This window comes from Meleagris gallopavo, chromosome 1 (genome assembly GCF_905368555.1).
Source record: "Meleagris gallopavo chromosome 1, MGAL_WU_HG_1.1, whole genome shotgun sequence".
NCBI lineage: Eukaryota > Metazoa > Chordata > Aves > Galliformes > Phasianidae > Meleagris > Meleagris gallopavo.
The window spans coordinates 176,279,029-176,298,785 of record NC_139404.1 but is presented as its reverse complement, the minus strand read 5'-3'; the positions used below and the strand labels follow the sequence as shown (position 1 = coordinate 176,298,785).

General features: G+C 41.6%; 3 protein-coding genes across 11 annotated transcripts in view; 1 reads left to right on the top strand and 2 right to left on the bottom strand.

Moving 5' to 3' along the window:
* Window positions 1-1,962: 1,962 nt before the first annotated feature.
* On the bottom strand, window positions 1,963-11,288 carry SKA3 (spindle and kinetochore associated complex subunit 3). 5 transcript variants are annotated; one of them, XM_085216176.1, is made up of 10 exons: window positions 11,040-11,178; window positions 10,267-10,374; window positions 10,052-10,116; window positions 9,060-9,225; window positions 7,600-8,026; window positions 5,428-5,528; window positions 4,435-4,619; window positions 4,018-4,227; window positions 3,720-3,838; window positions 1,963-2,211 (listed from the first exon to the last, which is right to left on the bottom strand). In XM_085216176.1, exons 3-10 carry the CDS (start codon window positions 10,094-10,096, stop codon window positions 2,178-2,180), a joined length of 1,287 nt encoding a protein of 428 aa, XP_085072302.1. In that variant the 5' UTR covers window positions 10,097-10,116; window positions 10,267-10,374; window positions 11,040-11,178; the 3' UTR covers window positions 1,963-2,177. The 5 variants fall into 5 exon arrangements, with proteins under 5 accessions (XP_085072302.1, XP_085072301.1, XP_085072298.1 ...); XM_085216175.1 differs by lacking the exon at window positions 10,267-10,374 and having other exon boundaries at window positions 1,963-2,260; window positions 11,040-11,288; XM_085216172.1 differs by lacking the exon at window positions 10,267-10,374 and having other exon boundaries at window positions 11,040-11,288.
* A 6-nt stretch (window positions 11,289-11,294) lies between these two features.
* MRPL57 (mitochondrial ribosomal protein L57) lies at window positions 11,295-12,196 on the top strand. 2 transcript variants are annotated; one of them, XM_085216189.1, is made up of 2 exons: window positions 11,295-11,432; window positions 11,737-12,196. In XM_085216189.1, exon 2 carries the CDS (start codon window positions 11,742-11,744, stop codon window positions 12,051-12,053), a length of 312 nt encoding a protein of 103 aa, XP_085072315.1. In that variant the 5' UTR covers window positions 11,295-11,432; window positions 11,737-11,741; the 3' UTR covers window positions 12,054-12,196. The 2 variants fall into 2 exon arrangements, with proteins under 2 accessions (XP_085072315.1, XP_085072316.1); XM_085216190.1 differs by having other exon boundaries at window positions 11,359-11,501.
* Window positions 12,197-17,250: 5,054 nt separating this feature from the next.
* The window catches only part of ZDHHC20 (zDHHC palmitoyltransferase 20), a 41,859-nt gene continuing 39,352 nt past the window's right edge, over window positions 17,251-19,757 (bottom strand). For all 4 annotated transcript variants that reach the window (XM_085216186.1, XM_085216182.1, XM_085216183.1 and 1 more), the window contains one exon: window positions 17,251-18,476. Coding sequence is in view for 2 of the 4 variants with exons in the window: in XM_085216184.1 (XP_085072310.1) it covers window positions 18,440-18,476 (37 nt within the window). In the remaining 2 variants the exon portion in view is untranslated. The remainder of the gene's footprint in view (window positions 18,477-19,757) is intronic.

The window sequence follows — 19,757 nt, the reverse complement described above, 5'->3', positions numbered from 1 at the left end:
TCCTGCAGCTCCAAGGCTACATCCATGCTTGCTGCAGTACCCGAGCGCTTGGTTAATCACAGGGCTGCACAGGCACCTGCATGAGAGATTTTACCACTGCCTTTCCCAACTGGTTCTGAACAGGGATCAGTTTTGTATGCTGCTTGTTTCCAGTTCTGCTTCCCCCTTCTCCAATACACTACTGCTTAGGTCTTATTGAAACCTAGGCAAGACAAATCACAGCTTGCTTTTGTTCTCCTGCTCTGACTGCATCCACCTCACAGTAATATTCCTCACACAAGGGCAGTAAGCACAAACAGTGTTATTACTTGAACAGTTCTGTAAACAAAAACCCCCAAACAAGCTTGTAAAACTCAATTACTAGATCCAAATACATAATCTCATACCACTATCACATCATACGAGATTGAATTCAGACAACAAAGATGGAAAGGTCTAGAGGGCAAGGTATGTGGCTCAGGTCCCTGGGTTTGTTCAGCCCAGAGAAGAGGAGGCTGAGCAGAGGCTGCTCACAGAGGAGGACTGCTGTCCTAGAACAGACTATTTTGTACCTTGTTAGGCCTATGACATTTCGTGAGTAGCATCCAGCCCATCAAGTGGTATAGTTTGTAAGATGCTGGAAGGAGATCTGGCCATCACTCTGAAAGAGTTGGGAAAGACGAGCAGGTGTTTTTATAGCAGCAGATGACTAATTTTCCAAGCAGCCTCAAAGCATCCCAGACAAAAGCTTTATTCAACATGTCGATCAGCTTTCAAAAGTAATGTAAATTAATTATGTTTTTTTAAACAGAAATTAGGACAGGAAAAAAAAAAAGTGATGCTGTGCTCAGGCCAGAATTGGTAAAAAAAGTCAGCTGCTCCTGGTCATGTGATGTACACTCGTTTCAGAAAGTGACTGTGACAGCATGACAAAGGCTCCTACATTTGCTATGTTTCAGTCATGCCAAGTCCCTCTAAGCAGCCAGAAAAATACTTTCTGGCATCTCCAGATGTTTTTATGCCTGAGAATTTCAAAGAATGTGAAACTGTGTTCAGAAAATTCAGAAAAGCACACACTAAAATAACAGTATTTTAGCTGTCAACAGGAGGACTGTGTACAGCTGGTAAGAGCAGTGCTCACAGCAATAGCTGACACAGATAACAGCTCTAAAGAGGGATACATGGTTGGGATTTCTTTTGGACAAGAGAAAAATCTCCGGTGGAAAAAAATTCCAGCTGCTGTGACTACCAGATACCAGTAAATTACCCAGCAGCTCTGAGGAGTTTAGCTTGGTGAGCTACTGCAGGGACGTGGTTGCATGACTGGAAGTAACATCACCTCTTACAGAATGCATGTGGCAGCAGCACAGGGGACAATACAGCAATCCCCCAGGCAAATCTTCCAAGCAATGAAAGAAACAGCAAATATCTCACTGGTAACATTTGAAAATATACTGTGCAATTACTTCACATTCAAAATAGTAACATTCTAGGGCTATAGGTATTAGGGTGCTAAAAGGAAAATGGGTGCCTAGTACTTAATGTGATGCCTAAGCAGGAAAACTGCAATTGAAGGAGAAGGCTGTCTATCAGCCAGATGACAGCATGATATAGGAATACCTGTTTGATATGTCTTAGTACTGCAGAAGTGATAGATGTCCTGGTGGTACTTCAAAATAGTAAGGCAGGACTTACTCGTGACATAAAAAGGAGCTCTGTTGAAAATATGTCCAAGTACTGCACTTCAAACTCCGCCCTGAAACAGGCAGTGTCAGCAGACTGCCTAGAGATGGCTGCTTTCTGGGCAGCATAACAGACTTTCCTTCTGTTGCAGTTTAATTACACTTCTCTACAGACCACTGCACCTGAACACATACAACAAACACAAGAATCAAGTGAAACAACTGAAGTATTACATCATATAATACATGACTGTAGTCCCCTGTGAAGCAATATTAGAACAACAACAACCAAAACCCAATCTATTTTGCTACTAATTTTAATTAAAAAATTAAACCACAAAATTGTTAGTTCAAGCAAGTTAATACACATCAAGTTTTCTCCAGAAAGAAAAAAAAAAAAAAAAAAAAGAGATTTTCCTTTTGTGGGTCCTTCCTCCCAGTATTTCTTTTTGCTTTTTGAACTCTCTACGGTTCAGTGATAAGATCCATGAATGTGAAATAGTCTTCAGCTTGATTTCAAATGTCCGACTTGAAAAAATCAGGATATCCTCTGCAAATACATCCAGAAGTGTTCATGAACTCGTTACCTCAGTCATATTCTGAATTAGCAGAAGAAACAAACACTGAAAGCTTGCCCAACGACAGCAACAAAAAGACAGCTAAAATAAGAGCTTTATTTTATCTGATTAATCAAACAGATTCTAAATCCATGTACGTTAAGATACCTACTTCTCTTCATCTCTTGCTGGATTTGTTGAGGCTATTATTCCATAGACTAAAGATTATCTTATCAAGATAATCTTTAGTGACCCCAAGTGTAACAGAAAATCAGTAAGTATAGCACATTATATTGAATGAGGAATGTCTACACTAGATCAATGACAAAAAAGTCTATGTAAGTAGTTGTTGCTGAGCAGCGCTCACACGAAGTCAAGGTCATTTCACTCCTTGTGCTGCCTGGTCAGTGAGGAGCTGGATGTGCACGTGGAGCTGGGAGAGGCCAGAACCAGGACAGCTGGCCCAAAGCAGCCAGAAGGACGTCCTGCAGCACGTGGCTCATGCCCAGCAGTGACACTGGGGGAGCTGGCTGGTGGTGAGCAATTGTGATGGGCATCAGTCCTTCTCCTTTCTCCCCTCCTCTATTATTAAACTGCCTTCATCTCAACCCACGGGTTCTCACGTGGATTCCCCCCCCTTCCAACTCTCTCCCTCACCCCGCTGGGGTTAACCCGGGAGAGAACAGCTGTGTGGTGCTTGGCTGCCTGCCAGGATAAGCCACAACGTGCCCAAGTGACAGCGTGATTACTTCTGTCACTTCACGTAGTTGTCTGCAGTTCTTTATTGCCTAAATTTACTGACACAAGCTTAAAACATTCAGTTGATTGCCACAAAGCAAAATATACCTACAGATAATTTCACTGTTTTTTCTTCAATTTATTTCCTTCCTCCTCCCCCCTTCATTTTTCTTAAAAGCTTCCCAGGATTCATAATAAAAAAATATATTTGTTCTTTGCAATAGAACCAGCCAGATACTATGCCAAAGATTAGATATTTAGTCGTGTCAACAGGAGCTGGAGAACAAATAGCTGTATGAATTTTCTAAATGCACTGAAGTCTTCCTAACTCCTCAAAATTAATTCCTCTTTGGAGAAGAGAAGGCTCCAGGGGGACATCATTGTGGCCTTTCACTATTTGAAGGGAGCATAGAAACAAGAGGGGGAACGGCTGTTTATGAGGGTGGATAGTGATAGGACTAGGGGGAGTGGTTTTAAACTGAGACAGGGAGGTTTAGGTTAGATATTAGGAGGAAGTTTTTCACACAGAGGGTGGTGACACACTGGAACAGGTTGCCCAAGGAGGTTGTGGATGCCCCATCCCTGGAGGCATTCAAGGCCAGGCTGGATGTGGCTCTGGGCAGCCTGGTCTGGTGGTTGGTGTCCCTGCACATAGCAGGGGGGTTGAAACTGGATGATCATTGTGGTCCTTTTCAACCCAGGCCATTCTATGATTATGATTAAAATTCAATTACATAACCAAATTTGGGACATCTGATCATACCTGTTCTCTTTGTTGCAGTAATCACTGAAATCACTTCCAAATCTTGCAGCATCTCCTGCCTTAGTCTCCATTTTCTTAGATATAGAAGAGTCTACTTTATGGTTATACTTTGACAGAATCTACAACATTAAAAAAGGAACAGAAATAACTTTAGAACTCCAAACAGGATTACAATCTATGCATTTTAAGTAAGCAGCAGAGAACTCTTTTCTTTTTGAGGAACAACACTTGATAAATAAACACTTTTTACTATTACTGTTATGATATGAAAACTATTCAGATAACAAAAAGAGCTAACCTGTAGTACATCATCTGGTATCCTTGTTATTTCTGGAGGTGGAGGAGTGCTGAGTAAATGGTCGTACTGTTTTATTTTGGGAGGAGATGGGTTCCCCAAATGTTTGAGATACTCATCAGAGCTCACAGCAGAAGGAATGCTGTCTTCTATGTTTTGTTTCTCTGTTGCATTGTTTTCCGTCACCAACATGATCTTCTCCTCTTGCATCTCCTGTTACAGAGAAGCTATTATATGCCTTCAGTTCATTTATTTTTCTTAGGTGAAGTATTTAACAACGCGTTCTTACAAAATTACCAATTAAAAAGCATTGTTTAAAAGGACAAGAAGAATGGGTATAGGAAAAGGAGAGCAAACTGACATTTGAAGAACTGCTTACAACACTAGTGCATGAAAGTACATGTAACTGCTGTGTAGTACCATAAGTTCTCTTTTCATCCATCTGGCTTCAAAATCCGGAGGTGGCGGCGTTGCTGCATGGCTGGGAAGAGGCAGTTTGTCTTTTTCTGGTGAGTTGGCTAGCGCTGTACTGTCTGCTCGGGAAGGGATTTTCACACCAGGTGTGCAGAACACAGGTATCATGGGAGAAGCCATACAGTCAGCTGCTGGAATTAGGGAAAAATCAATAAATCCATCAATAAATGTGCATACATATTTTTAATTGCAGTGCTCCAGTTTAGAATTCCAAATCAATTAGCTTGTTACAGATTTATTTACATATTTCAACTGGATTGTTTTAGTTCAACTGTATCATTTTAGTTGACAAAACTTTCAGTATGAAAAAGAGCTCTAACAGCAGTAAATAAAGAAAACAAAAAATAAAGTAAATAAAGAAAACAAAACTAATCAAAATAATCTTGTCTTGTTACCAAATACAACTGAAAGAGCCCAACTTAAACCAATACTGCTTCCAATTTCCATATACTCAGTGGTCTGTTTTTTTGCTGCAAGACTTTCAGATGTTTACCAAAGAATATATTAGATCTCCCAGAGAAATTTCAGTGCTACTCTTGAAAGATGTAAGTTACTGTTTGGTTAATCTGTTCCAAAGCAGTTTCTTTCCCATTCATCTAACTGGCTTTAAATAGTAATAGATAATTCTTGGAAAAAAGTTTGCTTCTTATAATTGTACTGTTATTAGTAGCATGGATAAATTGCAATTCTGATACGATGGAAGCCTCTGCACAATTCTAGATGGATGTGAGTAGAAGAATAAGCAATGATTTCTACTGAAGCACGCGGATTCCCCATAGAAGCCACTGATTTGAGTTTTCTGAACACCAGTATGCAAATAATGACTGGACACAAATTAAGTATATTTAACAAGAAACAGATTAAAATATTACCATCTGTTAACAAACGTTATGTTAAAAAATAGCAAACCTACATTTACTTGACATATTTTTAACTTACCGTTCTCATCTGTTGCTTTTGTTTTTGGCTGAGGAGTAACTGCCATTTCCCTGGGTGGCATTTTTGCTACGTTCACTTCACCATCACCTTTTTTAACTACGCTGAAAAACCAAAAACCTCAATCAGTTCTCAAGTAACATGAAGAAATCACTACTGAAGGAACACTGTCAACTCCACCACTTGTCTAGCATTTGTTCATGATCTAAAATGATTTACTATCTCTGATTCTACCTTGCAAAGGTTCAGTCCAGCCAAGGCATTTAGAATAAGGAACACATTGCCCAGAGATGCTGTGGATGCCCCCTCCCTGGAGGCATTCTGAGGCCAGCCTGGATGGGGCTGTGACCAACCTGGTTTAGAGGGAGGTGTCCCTGCCTAGATTGGGGGGTTGGAACTAGATGATCTTAAAGGCCTCTTCCAACCCAACCATTCTATGGTTCTATGATCTACAACTCCTCAGTAAAAAGCCTAAGCCTCAAGAAATCCATGTGAGGCAGTGTATTTCCATGAGATCAAACCTCCTGTTGCGAGTCTTCTTTCTTTATAAAAAAAAAAAAAGCAAAAAAAGTAAAAAAGCAAAAAAAGCAAAAAAAACAAACAAAGCCCCCACAAAAATTAAGGAAAAATAAGGGAAAAAAAAAAAGTACTTTTTCAAATCAGTTTTTCCTGGGTAATAATATTGATACTTGAACCTTACTTGTTTGGATTATGATTATACTTTCTCTTCTTCGTTATAAACACTTCTGTTTATTGTTTTTTTTTTTTTTTCCTTTCTCTCTCCCTATTACTTTTGTTTTCAGCTCTTCAGTGCATGCACACAAAATACATTGTTCTTTCTACTTGCTTCAGAACTGAAAATGTGAACAGAAGAGAACTGAGAACACTATGAGTGTATCTATGAGTGTACACACACACACACACACACACACACACACACACACAAACCTGTGTGTGTACACACACAGAAAGCAAGATTAATTTTTATAAAATGTTATATAAAACTATAAATAAAATTTGTGGATGTATTCATTTAGAAATTGTAGCCAGAATTAAAACTGAAATCACATTTAAGACGGTTCTCACTAAAAAAAACCCAAGAAAAAATACAATCAAAAAACCAATCCAATGAAATGTAAGTTAAAGACAACAAAAGAGCTTAACTTATGCAATAAGCTGAGCTTTTACCAAAAAGTTATCTGAGGAACCAACTTTAAGTTTGCATCATTTAGGATTCAGTAACAGCTTTCCAATTATTACAATCCCAATACTATATGCTACAGCTGTGTAAATGCTACCATGCCTATTTGGCAGGAGAGATCCCAAAACTTTTAAGAGAAAATGAATGTTTTCAATTTTACTTTTCCCCCCAGTAACCTAAAAAAGAAAAAAAAAACCACTGAAATGTAACCATTGTGGTACATTGAAATAAAGGAAACAAAGTCACTGAAGCAGGTACAGCTCTGAAGAACTTCACATGAACACCTGTATAGCAAATATCAGGGATTTAAAAAACAGAATTAGTGAAAACTCTCTACAAACCAAATCCTTAACTGCTGAACAGAATATTTCTCTTAAATACCGTCATTTTTTAAAATTGGATGCCTGGCTAATGCAAATCATACAAACATCTTTTAACCACCCTTTTCCAGGAGTAGAAGCCTAGAAATGTGTTTTTAGTTGCAGGCTGGAGCAAAAAGAAGCGCCTGCTTGAAGCTGGATAACAGAAGAAATAACACAATGTGCTCCCACTGTGAGGCATTTAACCAAATGCTTCACAAGTTTCTTTCAATACCACCTTCTAATGCTTTTCAAAACTTCATATTGGTAACACAGAGTCTACTGCATGTCCTCAAATGCAAGCCCTAGGTTAAATAAAGCAAAACATCACAGGAGATACTGTGCCTTTTCTCCTTGTAACGGAGACATTCTTATGCAGGCAGGGAAGGAAATACCTGAGACAGGTCTCCTATAAGTAGTTTGCATTGCAAAGGGTAGAGGAAAAGAGGAGCAGAGAGTTCAAGGTAGACAGAAGACTAACAAACAAGTAGATAACAAATCACCTGTTAGCAGAAAAGAAAAGAGATAGGCAATAGCAACAAGGGAAGGGTACATCAAGAAGAAACAATGGAAAATTCAATAGAGAAATGATCAGAGCTTCAAGTATTTACTTACTTGTTTGACTGAGCAGTTTTATGAATAAGTGCCATGGTGTAGTCTTCATTCATACACATGGTGTGTTCACTAATGCCAAAGTGTTCCAGTTTTGGTGTTACGCACTCAAAGTCATCCATCTTTAGCATGCATTTGGGTGTTTTGGGCAGAACACAGGGGGTCTGCGTTTTTGGGGGGGTTTTGTGCTTTGCATTTTCTTGACTGGCACTTGCTGCACGTTGTTGTCCTTGTAATGCACTCCAAGGCCTGGAGAAAGCATACTGTGATAGGCCAAAATCAGAAAGCTGGGGGTTCCACAGCGGGTCCCTGGGCACAGGAAGGTTCTCAGCACAGGCAGGAAGAGGAGGTACATCATCTGCTTCTTCCTGATCAGATTTACTCTGGTCAGATGCCTTTGAATCACCATTCGCCTCCTCCTCCTGCTCCTCTGACAAAAGAGAAGAGAGTTCATTTTGTCAGAAGTTTATCTTTTAAGAATTTTTAAAATAAACTGGGAATGTTCTCCTCCCCCCTCCAGGCAGTCTTTTTTTTTTTTTTTTTTTAATGTTTATTACTCTAAATATTAGAGTAATATTACTCCTTTCATTTTAAAGCACTGAACCTGAATCTACAACTATCAAAAGCTCTTATCAGGCTAAGCTGTATTTAGAACGCAGGCCCAACACTTACTGAATTGCAGGCTATTGGTAAATACTTCCAGAGGTAAATGAAGATGAAAGCTTCTTACACTTAATACATTTTTAATAGAATTCAACCTCCCTGCATAGCCTAGGCAGAAAGTTTTAATCTTCAATACACTTATCTGTCTCCATTTCACTGCAAGAGGAAATGTCTGTTAAAAGCGTGGAAGAAAAAACTGTACAGAAAGAAGTGGCGACTACAAAGTCATAAAAGATAACACGAGTTCACTGCAGAAATAAGCCAAGGTGTAATTTGTCTGATTCTGTATTACGGGAATGGAAATAGTGGTGGGAGGGGTGGTTAGATTGGGTAATCTTGGAGGTCTTTTCAACCTTAGTGATTTTGTGATTTGTGAAACACCCCCAAATATTTGTGAACTGCTGCATGATATAAGCAGCAGATGATTTAAACTTATGGGATAACAACACGTGAATATAAACTAATTCAGATGCATCTGTATCTGCAGTAGCTCATCATGCAGGAGAAGCTGAAGCAGCCCAACTGTCTGGGTTATCAGAACGCGATGGCCAACCCCTCCTCTTCATACAGCTATTAGTGAAGAGAAACACACACCAACCAGGAGCACGTCAGGAAATGCAGCTCAAAGCTTTTGCATGTTTTATTCTTAGAGCAGCAATCACAACAGAACCTTTCAGCCCCAGATTACTATAAAGCAAAAAACACAGATCTCTTAATTAACAGAAACATACACATAGCGGAAGGGAAACAATTTAGAAAAATTACATGCCTTTGAGGGCTCCACTGCCAACAAATATTACCTGTAGGGACTTCGACGTGTGGTTTGTAGCCGTACTGCTGGAATAGCTCTCTTATTTTTCCAAGATCCACTGCATTTCTTTGCATCAATATCTCACTTGCCTTCATAAAGTCATTAATTTCTTGCCTTTCAGAGGAACTCTTGCCAAGAGCAGCATTAGCATCTTCCTTTGGGTGAAGGAGGGGAAGGAGAAACGAAGCAATGGGTTTTCAAATCACCACCAGGTGTCTGTTTCTACATTTAGTGTTTGGGAAATAACTAGTGAACTTCATATGAGGACAAGCAGCAAATGTAGATCTTGTCTATGCCTGAAAACTTGGTTACAAAACACTGGGAATACATAGAGCAGAAGTGCACACAAACTTACAAATATTATGAGGACAGTTCACAGCCTGGTAACTGCTTCCTGCTGACCTCCCTGACAAAACCATGTACTTTTACTCAATTTAAAAAAGAGGGCATTTACATAGCAATTAGTTTGGACTTTTAAATACAAAGAATGTATGTCGGAGCAGCTGGTGAAATTCCAGTTTACAGCTTGGTTTACTCCTCACTTACTTGCACAGGTGCCCATTTCTATAGACTATTTTGTCTACTTTTGTTAAAGAAACAAAGAATGTTTTTCACAAGTTTAACAGAAGTGCAGGATCCCCTGCAAGGACGTTCTTTATGCTAAGTGCTTCTCACCGAACAAAGCTGGGCATACTTCTCCTGAATCCAGCTTCCCCACCCCTATGCCCCGGTGTAACCACAACTTCCCCATGACCTGCATCCCTGCTGGCCTGAATGACAACTGATGGCAAGCTCATCAGCACAGGCATCCCACAGTTTTGGGTGCTGCCTTGTAGCCACAATGAGGACTTAAAGGTAAGTAAATAGAAAGGTCAGAACTGCCTGAATAACAAGGCTGTGTTGTGGCTTAAGGATCAAAGCACAACCATTAGTTTATGGACACGGTCTCTGCCCCAGTTTTTCAAGAAGTTAAGGCATTACCTTCAGAGCCCTGATTTCGCAGTGTAGGTCGTGCAAAACTCTCATTGGAGATTCCTCTTCATAGTCTTTGATATGCACATTCACATGAAAGTGTTTTGAAATTAAAAGAAAGTGGGGAATTAGAATTTAGCATGCAGGTACAATGTAATGTAATGTAATCTCCACTAGCAGATGTTGGTGCTGTTCACTCATAAACGCAGTAGTCAAGAACTGACCTTTGTTCTTTCACTGGATATCCAGGTTAACGCCAGTAAATAGGGTAAAAGAGGAGCCCTGCAGCACGACAAGCCAGAGCACGGCAATAATTTAACTAGAGCCTTCAGCTGTAGTGCAGAGAGAGAAAAAGCCCTGAACGTGCGTTTCCCTGTACTGATCCATGACAAGGTTAAAAACAAGAATGTGATTCAGTACTAAAAAGGAGCTTACCGACAGGAGGGAGACTGACTTTTTCTACACGGTCAGGTAGTGACAGAACGGGGGGGGGAATGGCTTTAGGATTTAGGTCAGATAGTAGGAGGAAATTCTTTCCTCAGAGGGCGGTGGGGCACAGCTGCACAGAGAGCTGCGAGTGCCCCATTCCTGAATATGCTGGAGGCCGGGCTGGATGGGCCCTGAGCAGCCTGACAAGACGCAGGGCAGCCCTGCCCAGAGCAGGGGGTTGAGGCTGGCTGTGTTGTAAGACCCCTTACAGCCCAAATCACTCTGCGATCCGATGATTTACTTACAGACGTTACGTGGTAAACACTCAACCACGGAGGCGCTCAGAGAGGCGGCGCGGAGTTATGCTCACATAAGACCCCACCACGCCTCTCCAGCACAGCCGCACCCCGTCCCGGCAGCTCACGGCGCAGCGGCAGCGGGACCCGAGGCGGTGCTGTCAGTGCGGGCCGCCCCGCAGCGCCCCGCTCGCAACGCCAGACCCGCGCGGCCCTTGGGGCTCGGGGCGCCGCCGCCGTGAGGACGCGCGAGAAGCGGTGCCCGCACTTACCCGCGTCCTCCCCGCGCAGCGCCCGCTCCAGCTGCTTCGCCTCCTTCTCTAGCGTGAGGGCCAGGGAGCGCAGTTTGCCGAAGAAGCCCCGCGACGCATCCATCGCCCGCGGGGCAGAGGGACGCGGGTCCGCAAGGACCGCACGGCAGCGGTCGCGACGAGCGGCGCTTCGCGCGACCCAGAAGCCCGCCGCCGCTTTCGAAACGGCACCTACGCGCGCCCCGTTGGCGCCGCGAGCTCTCGCGAGAAGTGCCGCGGCCAACTCTCGCGAGAAGCGCAGCCGCCATCTTGCCGCCCGCTACGGGGCTGGGCCGGGAGAGAGGGGTCCGGCACGGCGGCCTGCGAGGCCTTCTCGCCTCGATCCTCGTTAGAGCCGACGTCCGCCTGGAACTGGTGGGTGCCGGAGACCCTCGAGCGGTGGTGCGGCGGGGCAGCCCGTCTGCACGGCGCCCGGAACCGCGGGTGGGTCCGGGCTCGTTGGGACAGCTCCGTCCCGGCGCGGCGCTGGCAGTGCCAGTGGCTGTGCGCGGCTGTACGCGGCTGTACGCGGCGGGTGGCTGCCGCCGTGCGGCTCTGAGCTGGAAGCTGTCCAACAGTGAGCCAGAAGGCACCGCAATAAGTACAGGCGAATTTTTCTCGCTTTTTTTTCCCATAAATAACGTGTCTTTTTTTTGTGTGTGTGCGTTTCTGTTTTAAGGCGCAATGTTTTTAACAATGGCCCTACTCCGGAAGAGGATCCCTGGAAAGCAGTGGATTGGAAAATACAGGCGGCCGAGAACAGTTACCATTGCCATGAAGCAGGCCATGATCCGAAGGCTGGAAATTGAAGCAGAGAATGAATACTGGCTGAGCCGCCCGTACCTGACACGGCAGGAGGAGTACAATCACAACAGGGATGTGAGAGTGGCCAGATGGGAGGCCTTTAAAGCCATGAAATCGTCCAAGTTCCTTGAGCATAGATACATGAGTGACCACTTGAACCACTTAAACGTCTCAAAGAAGTGGACCTCTTGAGCGGCGGCGCAGTTGTACTTGTGCTGCTGGGAGATGCAGTATTGTACCGGTTGTGGCAGCTCTGTAATGCAGTGTAACAAAGGCAGGTGAGAAATGACACTGCTACGGTGTACAAAATCTTACATTAAAGTAATTCTACAGAACAGTGTTTGTTTTTTTTTTTGCCATATTAGAAGACAGTCCTTCCGGTAGCTTAAGGGTTTTGCATAAGATAGTGTGAGTTACAGCTGCGGTGATGACTTGAACTAGATTTGTAGCTTCACTTTTTTGGAAAGCTGGAACACAGTGGCTGTATTGAAAAAGGATTATCTGTGTGGACGAGATGGCTTTTACTTGTCTCTTTGCTTTATGAGGGGCTACTTCTGTATTCATATATTCATACTTGAAATACAGCAGAAGCTACTTGATGTTCTACTCGCTTCATCAGGCATGTGAGGATCAAGAAGAATAGAGTTATGTCTGTAAGAGGCTGCAACTAATATAAAACGTTCAACTGTCTGGGAACATATCAATATCTTTGTCATAACGGGAGTGTCAGTTTCTGTGTTACTGCCTGCACTCGCACAGAGCTTAGTTCTGACTGAGAAGGACTTCTAGTGATTCTTGTACGAGTGGCAGCTTGATGTCTAAGTAATGCTTAGTTTGTGGCTGATGATGTTTCTCCAGGACAATAAGTTTTTTATTTCTTCTATTGAGACCAAGTGAGCTGGAACCATGCCAGGAAATGAGTATAATCTTGGGTCAGTGCAGGTCAGGTGTGAGAACTGTTTCCACCACCAGACAGAACGTTTCCCAGGTGTGGAGCAGTTCTTGCTGCTCTAATACGCTCACACCACAGCTAAGCAATTATCAGATTATTTCACATACTTTTATTAGGTAAGTCAGTATTGCATTCACCAACAGAAGTTGTGTGTCAAATACATCGATATTTTGTCACTTTTGAAAAGAGGCCTAAAACAGTACAACTTGTTGTTTAAACATGAATTCTACTTCCATGAAGTATGATCAGGTCTGAACACTGATGTACAAAATCTTGAGTGCACTTAAAAATGATCTTATAATCCCGAATGCTTATAAATGGCTTGAGATACCGTGGAAAAGTGTACATATGAGCAAACTGCACAGTGTAGTTCAAACATGAAGGAACTCTTACGTGAAGTAATGTGACTTTGCATTTAATTCATTTATAAAAGCTCATTTTAAAAAATCACTCCAAGTATTAAACTATAAATGGCAACGTGTTCTCTGCATAGGATTAGTCCAATCTGCAGTATACAAAAATAAAAATAGTAACTGTGTCATTACACATCTTTTACATTTAATGCCAAAATTAAACGCAGTTCAGTATAAGTTCAGGCAGCAAATTAAAAATAATGGTGTAAGTGGAACAGTGGGAAATTATCATTAGTGTGACTACTGATGACCCTTAATGGCAAATACAGAACTGGAAAGAACCCAGGCACGTTTAATTCTGCTAGGGGTAAAGGGGGCTGAGAGAACAGAGAGGGGGCCTAAACACAGCAGGACTACTGCTGCTTTCTGTGACGTTTTTGTGAGTCCAAATATTTACTGTTAGGAAAGATTTAAGATTCTCAAAGTAAAGCTGAAAGGAACAGGTTAAAAGATGAGAAATTAGAGAGGTGCATGCTGAGCATTTAAGTTGTCAGCTAAGTAATGTAAACAGAAGAGCATCTGCATGTCACCATTAGTGCCCAGGTGCCAACAGAAGTGGATACTTCATCCCCAACACGTGCTTTCCTCTATGCATGTGCTCTGTGCTTCTTGTGGCTGGGGGCAGGGAAGCCTTCAAAAGCATTTAAAACAATTCTGTAAACAAAATCAGACTTCACGACCCCATGGAAACAAGATTCAAATAATTGCTGCAAACAAACCAACCTAAGAAACGGTGAAAGACTAGTTTTAATCAGAATCAGCACTAAGTACAACTTTGTTTCATTCCATTTCATGAGTTATGTAATTAAGAAAAATACATATAAAAAGCTGTCTATATATACAAAATAAATTGATAGAAATGAACATAGTGTATGTGGTCAGTATTGTAACAAGTAATTTTATATGCAGCTGCTCTCTTTGGTGCCATTTAGAGATAGAAGATCCTCTTACATTAGATACCAGCATTTTTTTTTTTTTTTTTTTTTTAATAATATGAAAAATGTGATCTTGATCTGCACTCAGTGTTAGAATAGCTATTTGGAGACTCTTCATACCCAAATCCTTCAATTCTGTATTATTTTAGCCAGTCTCCCTACAGAACATAAACTATGAAGCTCAAAATATTATTATTTTTTTAAATTCTAAATGAATTTCTTCAATCAGTGCTCCAGATCTAGGCAGATCTTTCTCATTTTTGTCGAGGGCTGATGCACCTCTTGGTACGTGTGCCACAGACACTAATCCTGATAGTTCCTTTTCCTCCTCTTTGGGCTCTGGTGAGCTCCAACTGGTCAAACTGCAAACTACAATGAGTGAAGAACTTTAAGTGAATGGCACTGAACTTAATGAAAACGTCCCAAAAGATTATTTACAAGAAAGAAAAGCCACGCAAGATCAAATGAGAGAATTAACAGTACCTGAGAAACGGCGACATTTAACACTCTGGATGCCCAGTTTCTAGATGCTATGCCAAAAGCAGCTCAGTACCTGTACATTCCATGTTCAAAGTGTAGGTTTAACAAAGATGTTACTACGATTTCTCTACTCTGACGAATAAAAGTGCCAGAGCTTCCTTGAATATAAACTCCTGAATATTTGAAATGGAAGTTTTCAATCAGGGGGTTAAGATGCACCCAACTTGTCAGTTATTACAGAAACATAACACAATCCTGCCCTCTGCCAGTAATACACGTTTGGTAAGAACAGCACTTATTTGCACCTTCACTGTCTGTAAACAAACCAATATTCAGGAAAAAAAAAAAAACATTTTGGGGGGTTTCTAAAATAGTTTTCTTCATCTTTATGGGGAGAGCTTTATTAACTCATGACATTTCTAAATCTTCAAGGAGAAAACACTGTAATCTCATCCCACGTCACACTTCTGTCCTCACATTGGGAGTTAAAGTCATTTTGTGTTTGTGATTATTGTGGGAATTTTTATGAAAGAAAATAAAGCTTTCGGAAATACCAAAGCATAGCTTCTGATTGCAGCCAATGTCAACTATGCAACAGTCACTACAATGCTACTCATGGCTAGCAGTTATTTTGAGGGATTTAAAAGCTTAAGCACTGTTATTTTTAGTGACAAACGTAAGTGTTTTCAAGACTTGCTGACACACAGCAGCTTAAAGCACAGAAACAGCATGTACCTCATGACCGGGCACCCTGTCTGTCTTCCCTTCTTGCCTCCTGAGCGGGCAGGTCAGCTCCTCTCACTGGCAACATGCAGCGACTCAGTGCGTGAATGTGGGCTGAAAGGACATCCTAGCGTGCTCCTACAGAGCCCAGCTAGCAGTAGTCTGCTTGCAGCTTTACGGTCAAACCGCTTTTTGTCCTCACCAAGGTTGCATTTAGGCAGAGAGAGAGCAAGCCAGCAACTATCTCACTCTGCTTTGCTACAGCACAGGATGCCCTTGCTTATGGCTATGGAACTGTCAGATCAGAATCATAGCATCACAGAACGGCCAGGGTTGGAAGGGACCTCAAGGATCATGAGGCTCCAACCCCCCTGCCACATGCAGGGCCACCATCCTCCACATTTAATACTAGACCAGGCTGCCCAGGGCCCCATCCAACCTGGCCTTGAACACCTCCAGGGACGGGGCATCCACAACCTCTCTGGGCAGCCTGTTCCAGCACCTCACCACTCTCTCTGTAAAGAACTTCCCCCTGACGTCCAACCTAAATCTCCCCTCCTTCAACCTAAAACCATTTCCCCTTGTCCTGTGGTTACCAACCTTCTCAAAGAGTTGATTTCCCTCCTGTCTGTAGGCTCCCTTTAGGTACTGAAAGGCTGCAATGAGGTCACCTCACAGCCTTCTTTTCTCCAGGCTGAACAAGCCCAGCTCCCTCAACCTGTCTTTGTAGGGAAGGTGCTCCAGTCCCATGATCATCTTTGTGGCTGTCCTCTGGACCCTCTCCAACAGCTCCCTGTCTCTCAAGAGAACCAAAACGCACAGCACCTTGCTAGAAAACAAGCACAGATTCAACCCAGTCTGTTTACTTGCATTTTTTTTTCTGTAGATTAACTATCCTGACTTAAGCAATCAAACGTTATGCTGATGTTAGCTTATAGTACACACCATTCACATAGGTGTAAACTGAGCACTTGGAGGAGCTGAGGAGGATGGAAGCTGTCCCTCTGAGATTTATGCTATTAGAGAGCAATATTCCTTCTACTTCTGCTAGACAACTGTATATCTATGTTACCTCTGCTGTGATACAATGATCCAGTTAAAGAAAGATGATATCCAGAATCCTCCATTACAATTCTACTGGTGTTCTGGGCTTCGCATTTTGGTATTTAGAATGAGGAAACTGAGCTCAGGCTTGCGTCTCCATCCTCTTCCCCAAGAAATTTTGCTGATGCATTCTCTCCTTCTAAGTTCAACATGTCAGTATTCCTGAAAACTTTTATTTAGATGAGTGCTTTTCACTTGACATTTGAGAAGAAAAAGTGAAACCTTTCAGATTAATGCATAGCAAATGTTTTTTCTTTGAAAACTGGCAAATGCAATATTTATCATACAAAGTTGGAAGAACATTTTGCAATTTCTACAAAACATGCAGATTTGTACCTTCAGTTCTGTCTCAGCAGTATCTGACAGTGACCATAATATGCTCATAGGTCACTGAAGTGCTCCTGTTCTAGAAGACTCGAAAAAATACTTTTTCCTAAATGTCAAAGACAAAGAAAATATTTGTTTTAAACCTTAGAGTATACTTGATATCCAAGTAACTCCAATATGTCAATGATGGGGAAAAGTAGTGATCAATCTGGCAAGGAAACCAAACTAGTTCCTTTTGTTCAAATCATCAACATAGCTACCACCTTCATTTTCTGTCAAAGAGGCTTATGACTATTTGTAATCAGCATCAGCTGAACATCAGAAAAGCTTCAGACCACAGAACAGTATTTTTCACTTTTGTCATGTGCAAAATGCCAGGAACATCAAAAGATGAATTAACAGTATTCTCTATAGAGGAGTAGGAGGAAAAGAAAAAACCATGTTTGCTGTAGGTCTTGAGCTTAGTTGGACTTTATTCCTCAACACAGGAAACATGTTTTGCCTTTTGTGAACATGGTACATCACTGAACAAAGCACTCATCTTTAGCAGTTCAGCATCACTTAAAATCGACTTGAAAGTGGCAGACGAAGCAGACAGCATACAGAGTTTTGGTGTGTTAACACAAGTGCATGATCCAACACTAACTTTCTCATAAGTACTTGAAATTTGTTTAAATGGTACTTCAGAACCAATAAAAACTTGTGTTTTTATTAAAAAGATAAAACAAAAGTACAAAACAGTATTTATAAACCATCAAGAGTCCAATATAAAAAGCAGTACGCTTCCAGTTCCATTTTCTAACGACACGTGACTGCACTAAGATTTTTCTCAGGGGTACATTGCCATTTTGTTACTGCCTCATACAGAACACTGCAAACATTAACAGAAAATGTAACAGTTTGTTAATTCCTTTTTCAATTGGATTTTCTTCTTATGCTGATAGGAAATCGTTGAAAAGCAATAAACCATGTTTTTATCAACTAAAAGAGAGTTCACTTGTTTGAGCTATGTTCTTGATACAGTTAAATGGTCAAGTTAGGAGGATGAGGGGGTTCAATCTGATAGCAAAAAACAACGCCAAGTAAAAGGCTTTTACTTTGTTGGCATTGTTTTGTTCCATAGCACAGTCAGCAGAAGGAATCCTCAGTCCTGAAAGACTTACATAGCTATGACCATGAACATGTCATCCAGTACCTTCCTTTCCCACCAGCTGGTGTATGAGCTGTGAACAGCTGTACCTCAGGCTCATCAACCAAGCTCTCCTCCTCTCCATCCTTTTTTCTTCTTCTTTTTTCTGTACCCTTGAGACCTGCTATGGAAGTGACTTCTGCAGTGCCTAAGGTATGAAGTTCACCTGTGGGGAGGTAGCAGTACCTGCCACTGCAGCATAACAGAAATGCATAGTTCCCACTCTGGACCTTGTGCATCCAAGCAGGGCACTTCAGGATTTGGCCCTTTGGTAGCAGTATATATTTCAGTGCTGCATAAATGCACATGAAGAATCTTAAGGCATCTGTCTGAACTTCCCTGCTCTGCAAATAGTGCTTACAAGAATCCATTGGACTGTGCAGAAACTTCAATTTCTTGTCTCCTCATAAAATGCTCATGTTCCATTTTTTACTGTTCAAATCTTCCAAACAAAATTAAGTAACATTCAAGCACAAAATGTGTTGCAGAAACCTAATGAAACAAAAAAAAGGTAATTAGTGCAATTGCACCATTAGCTTTGAAAAAAACAGGATCATACTGCATTATACAAATGCAGCTAGGTAACACGGATAATTTACTGACTCTCGCCTCAGGACTGCAGTTAAGATAACTTTAACTCACAATTAGATTTCTGGGAGGTGTTTTTTTTTTTTTTTTTTTTTCCTCCTCCTTTTAAACTTCCTATGTGTAATAAGATTATCTCCACTAAGAACATCAAATCCCATTGCCACTGATCTGTAGCTAACGTCATTTGGATGTTTGGATGACAAGAATTTTTAATGAAATCCAACAGATGTGGGGACATAAATGGTATTCACATAGGTGAGGCTGGGGGAATGCTGGCTGGGTGATTAGCATTCCTCTCTGTACAATCGTCTGGGAACTCTACTTAGGTCAGCCATAAATTTGTTGCTTCTCTTGCATGTAATAAGTATAAAAATAAAAAATACAACTATCAGTTTGTTGCAGGGCATAGCAAAGTACATGGAAACATTTTGGATCTCACAACTATTGCACTGCTGCATACAATTGCACAGGAACTAAAATTAACCAGGCAGGCCTAGAGAAACCAATCAAATCCAACCGAACTCAGAACAGCTGAACATCCTTCTTGTAAGCTCTCTTCAAGCACTAGAAGGCCACAATGAGGTCTCCCCAGAGCCTTCTCTTCTCCATGCTGAACAAGCCACACTCCCTCAACTGTTCTTCATAGGAAAGGAGCTCCAGCCCTCTGATTATTTTCATGGTCCTCCCCTAGACCCACTCCAACAGCATCTTTCCTGTACGAGGGGCCTCAGGCTCGGACACAGTACTTCAGATGGGGGCTCACAAAGACAGAGTAGAGGGGAACATCCCTGCCCTCTCCCTGCTGGCCACCCCTCTTTTGATGCAGCCACTGGTGGCCTTCCAGTGTGCAAGAACATACTGCTAGCTCTAAACAGTCTAAGTCAGTCAGTTGTGCCCCCTTTCTAAGTCAGGAGAAAGAAAGGTTAAGCAGATTCTGTAATACTCTGGTCAAAGACTATTGGCATATACTGATCTCAGAAGTTAACTATTCCACTCTACAAATTATAGGAAAGACTGAGTAACCTGTTTAGATCAGATTAGATTTTATAGAGCTAGAGACTGATTATATGTCACCAAGGCATCCATCTGTACATTTTATGTAGAAGTGTTAAGAAAAGTAAATTAACCACTCTAATTTATTTTTATTAATCCCCTGAAGAGACCTTTTAGATATGCTTTTTTTTT

What these genes read in the sequence shown, in the direction of transcription:
- SKA3 (XM_085216172.1), bottom strand. Translation starts at nt 11,142, where the DNA reads ATGGATGCGTCGCGGGGCTTCTTCGGCAAACTGCGCTCCCTGGCCCTC. An exon ending in GCTGCGCGGGGAGGACGCGG is followed by an intron (nt 10,117 to 11,039) that starts GTAAGTGCGGGC and finishes TGCATATCAAAG; the next exon opens with ACTATGAAGAGGAATCTCCA. An exon ending in GGATGAAAAGAGAACTTATG is followed by an intron (nt 4,228 to 4,434) that starts GTACTACACAGC and finishes TCTCTGTAACAG; the next exon opens with GAGATGCAAGAGGAGAAGAT.
- MRPL57 (XM_085216189.1), top strand. Translation starts at nt 11,742, where the DNA reads ATGTTTTTAACAATGGCCCTACTCCGGAAGAGGATCCCTGGAAAGCAG.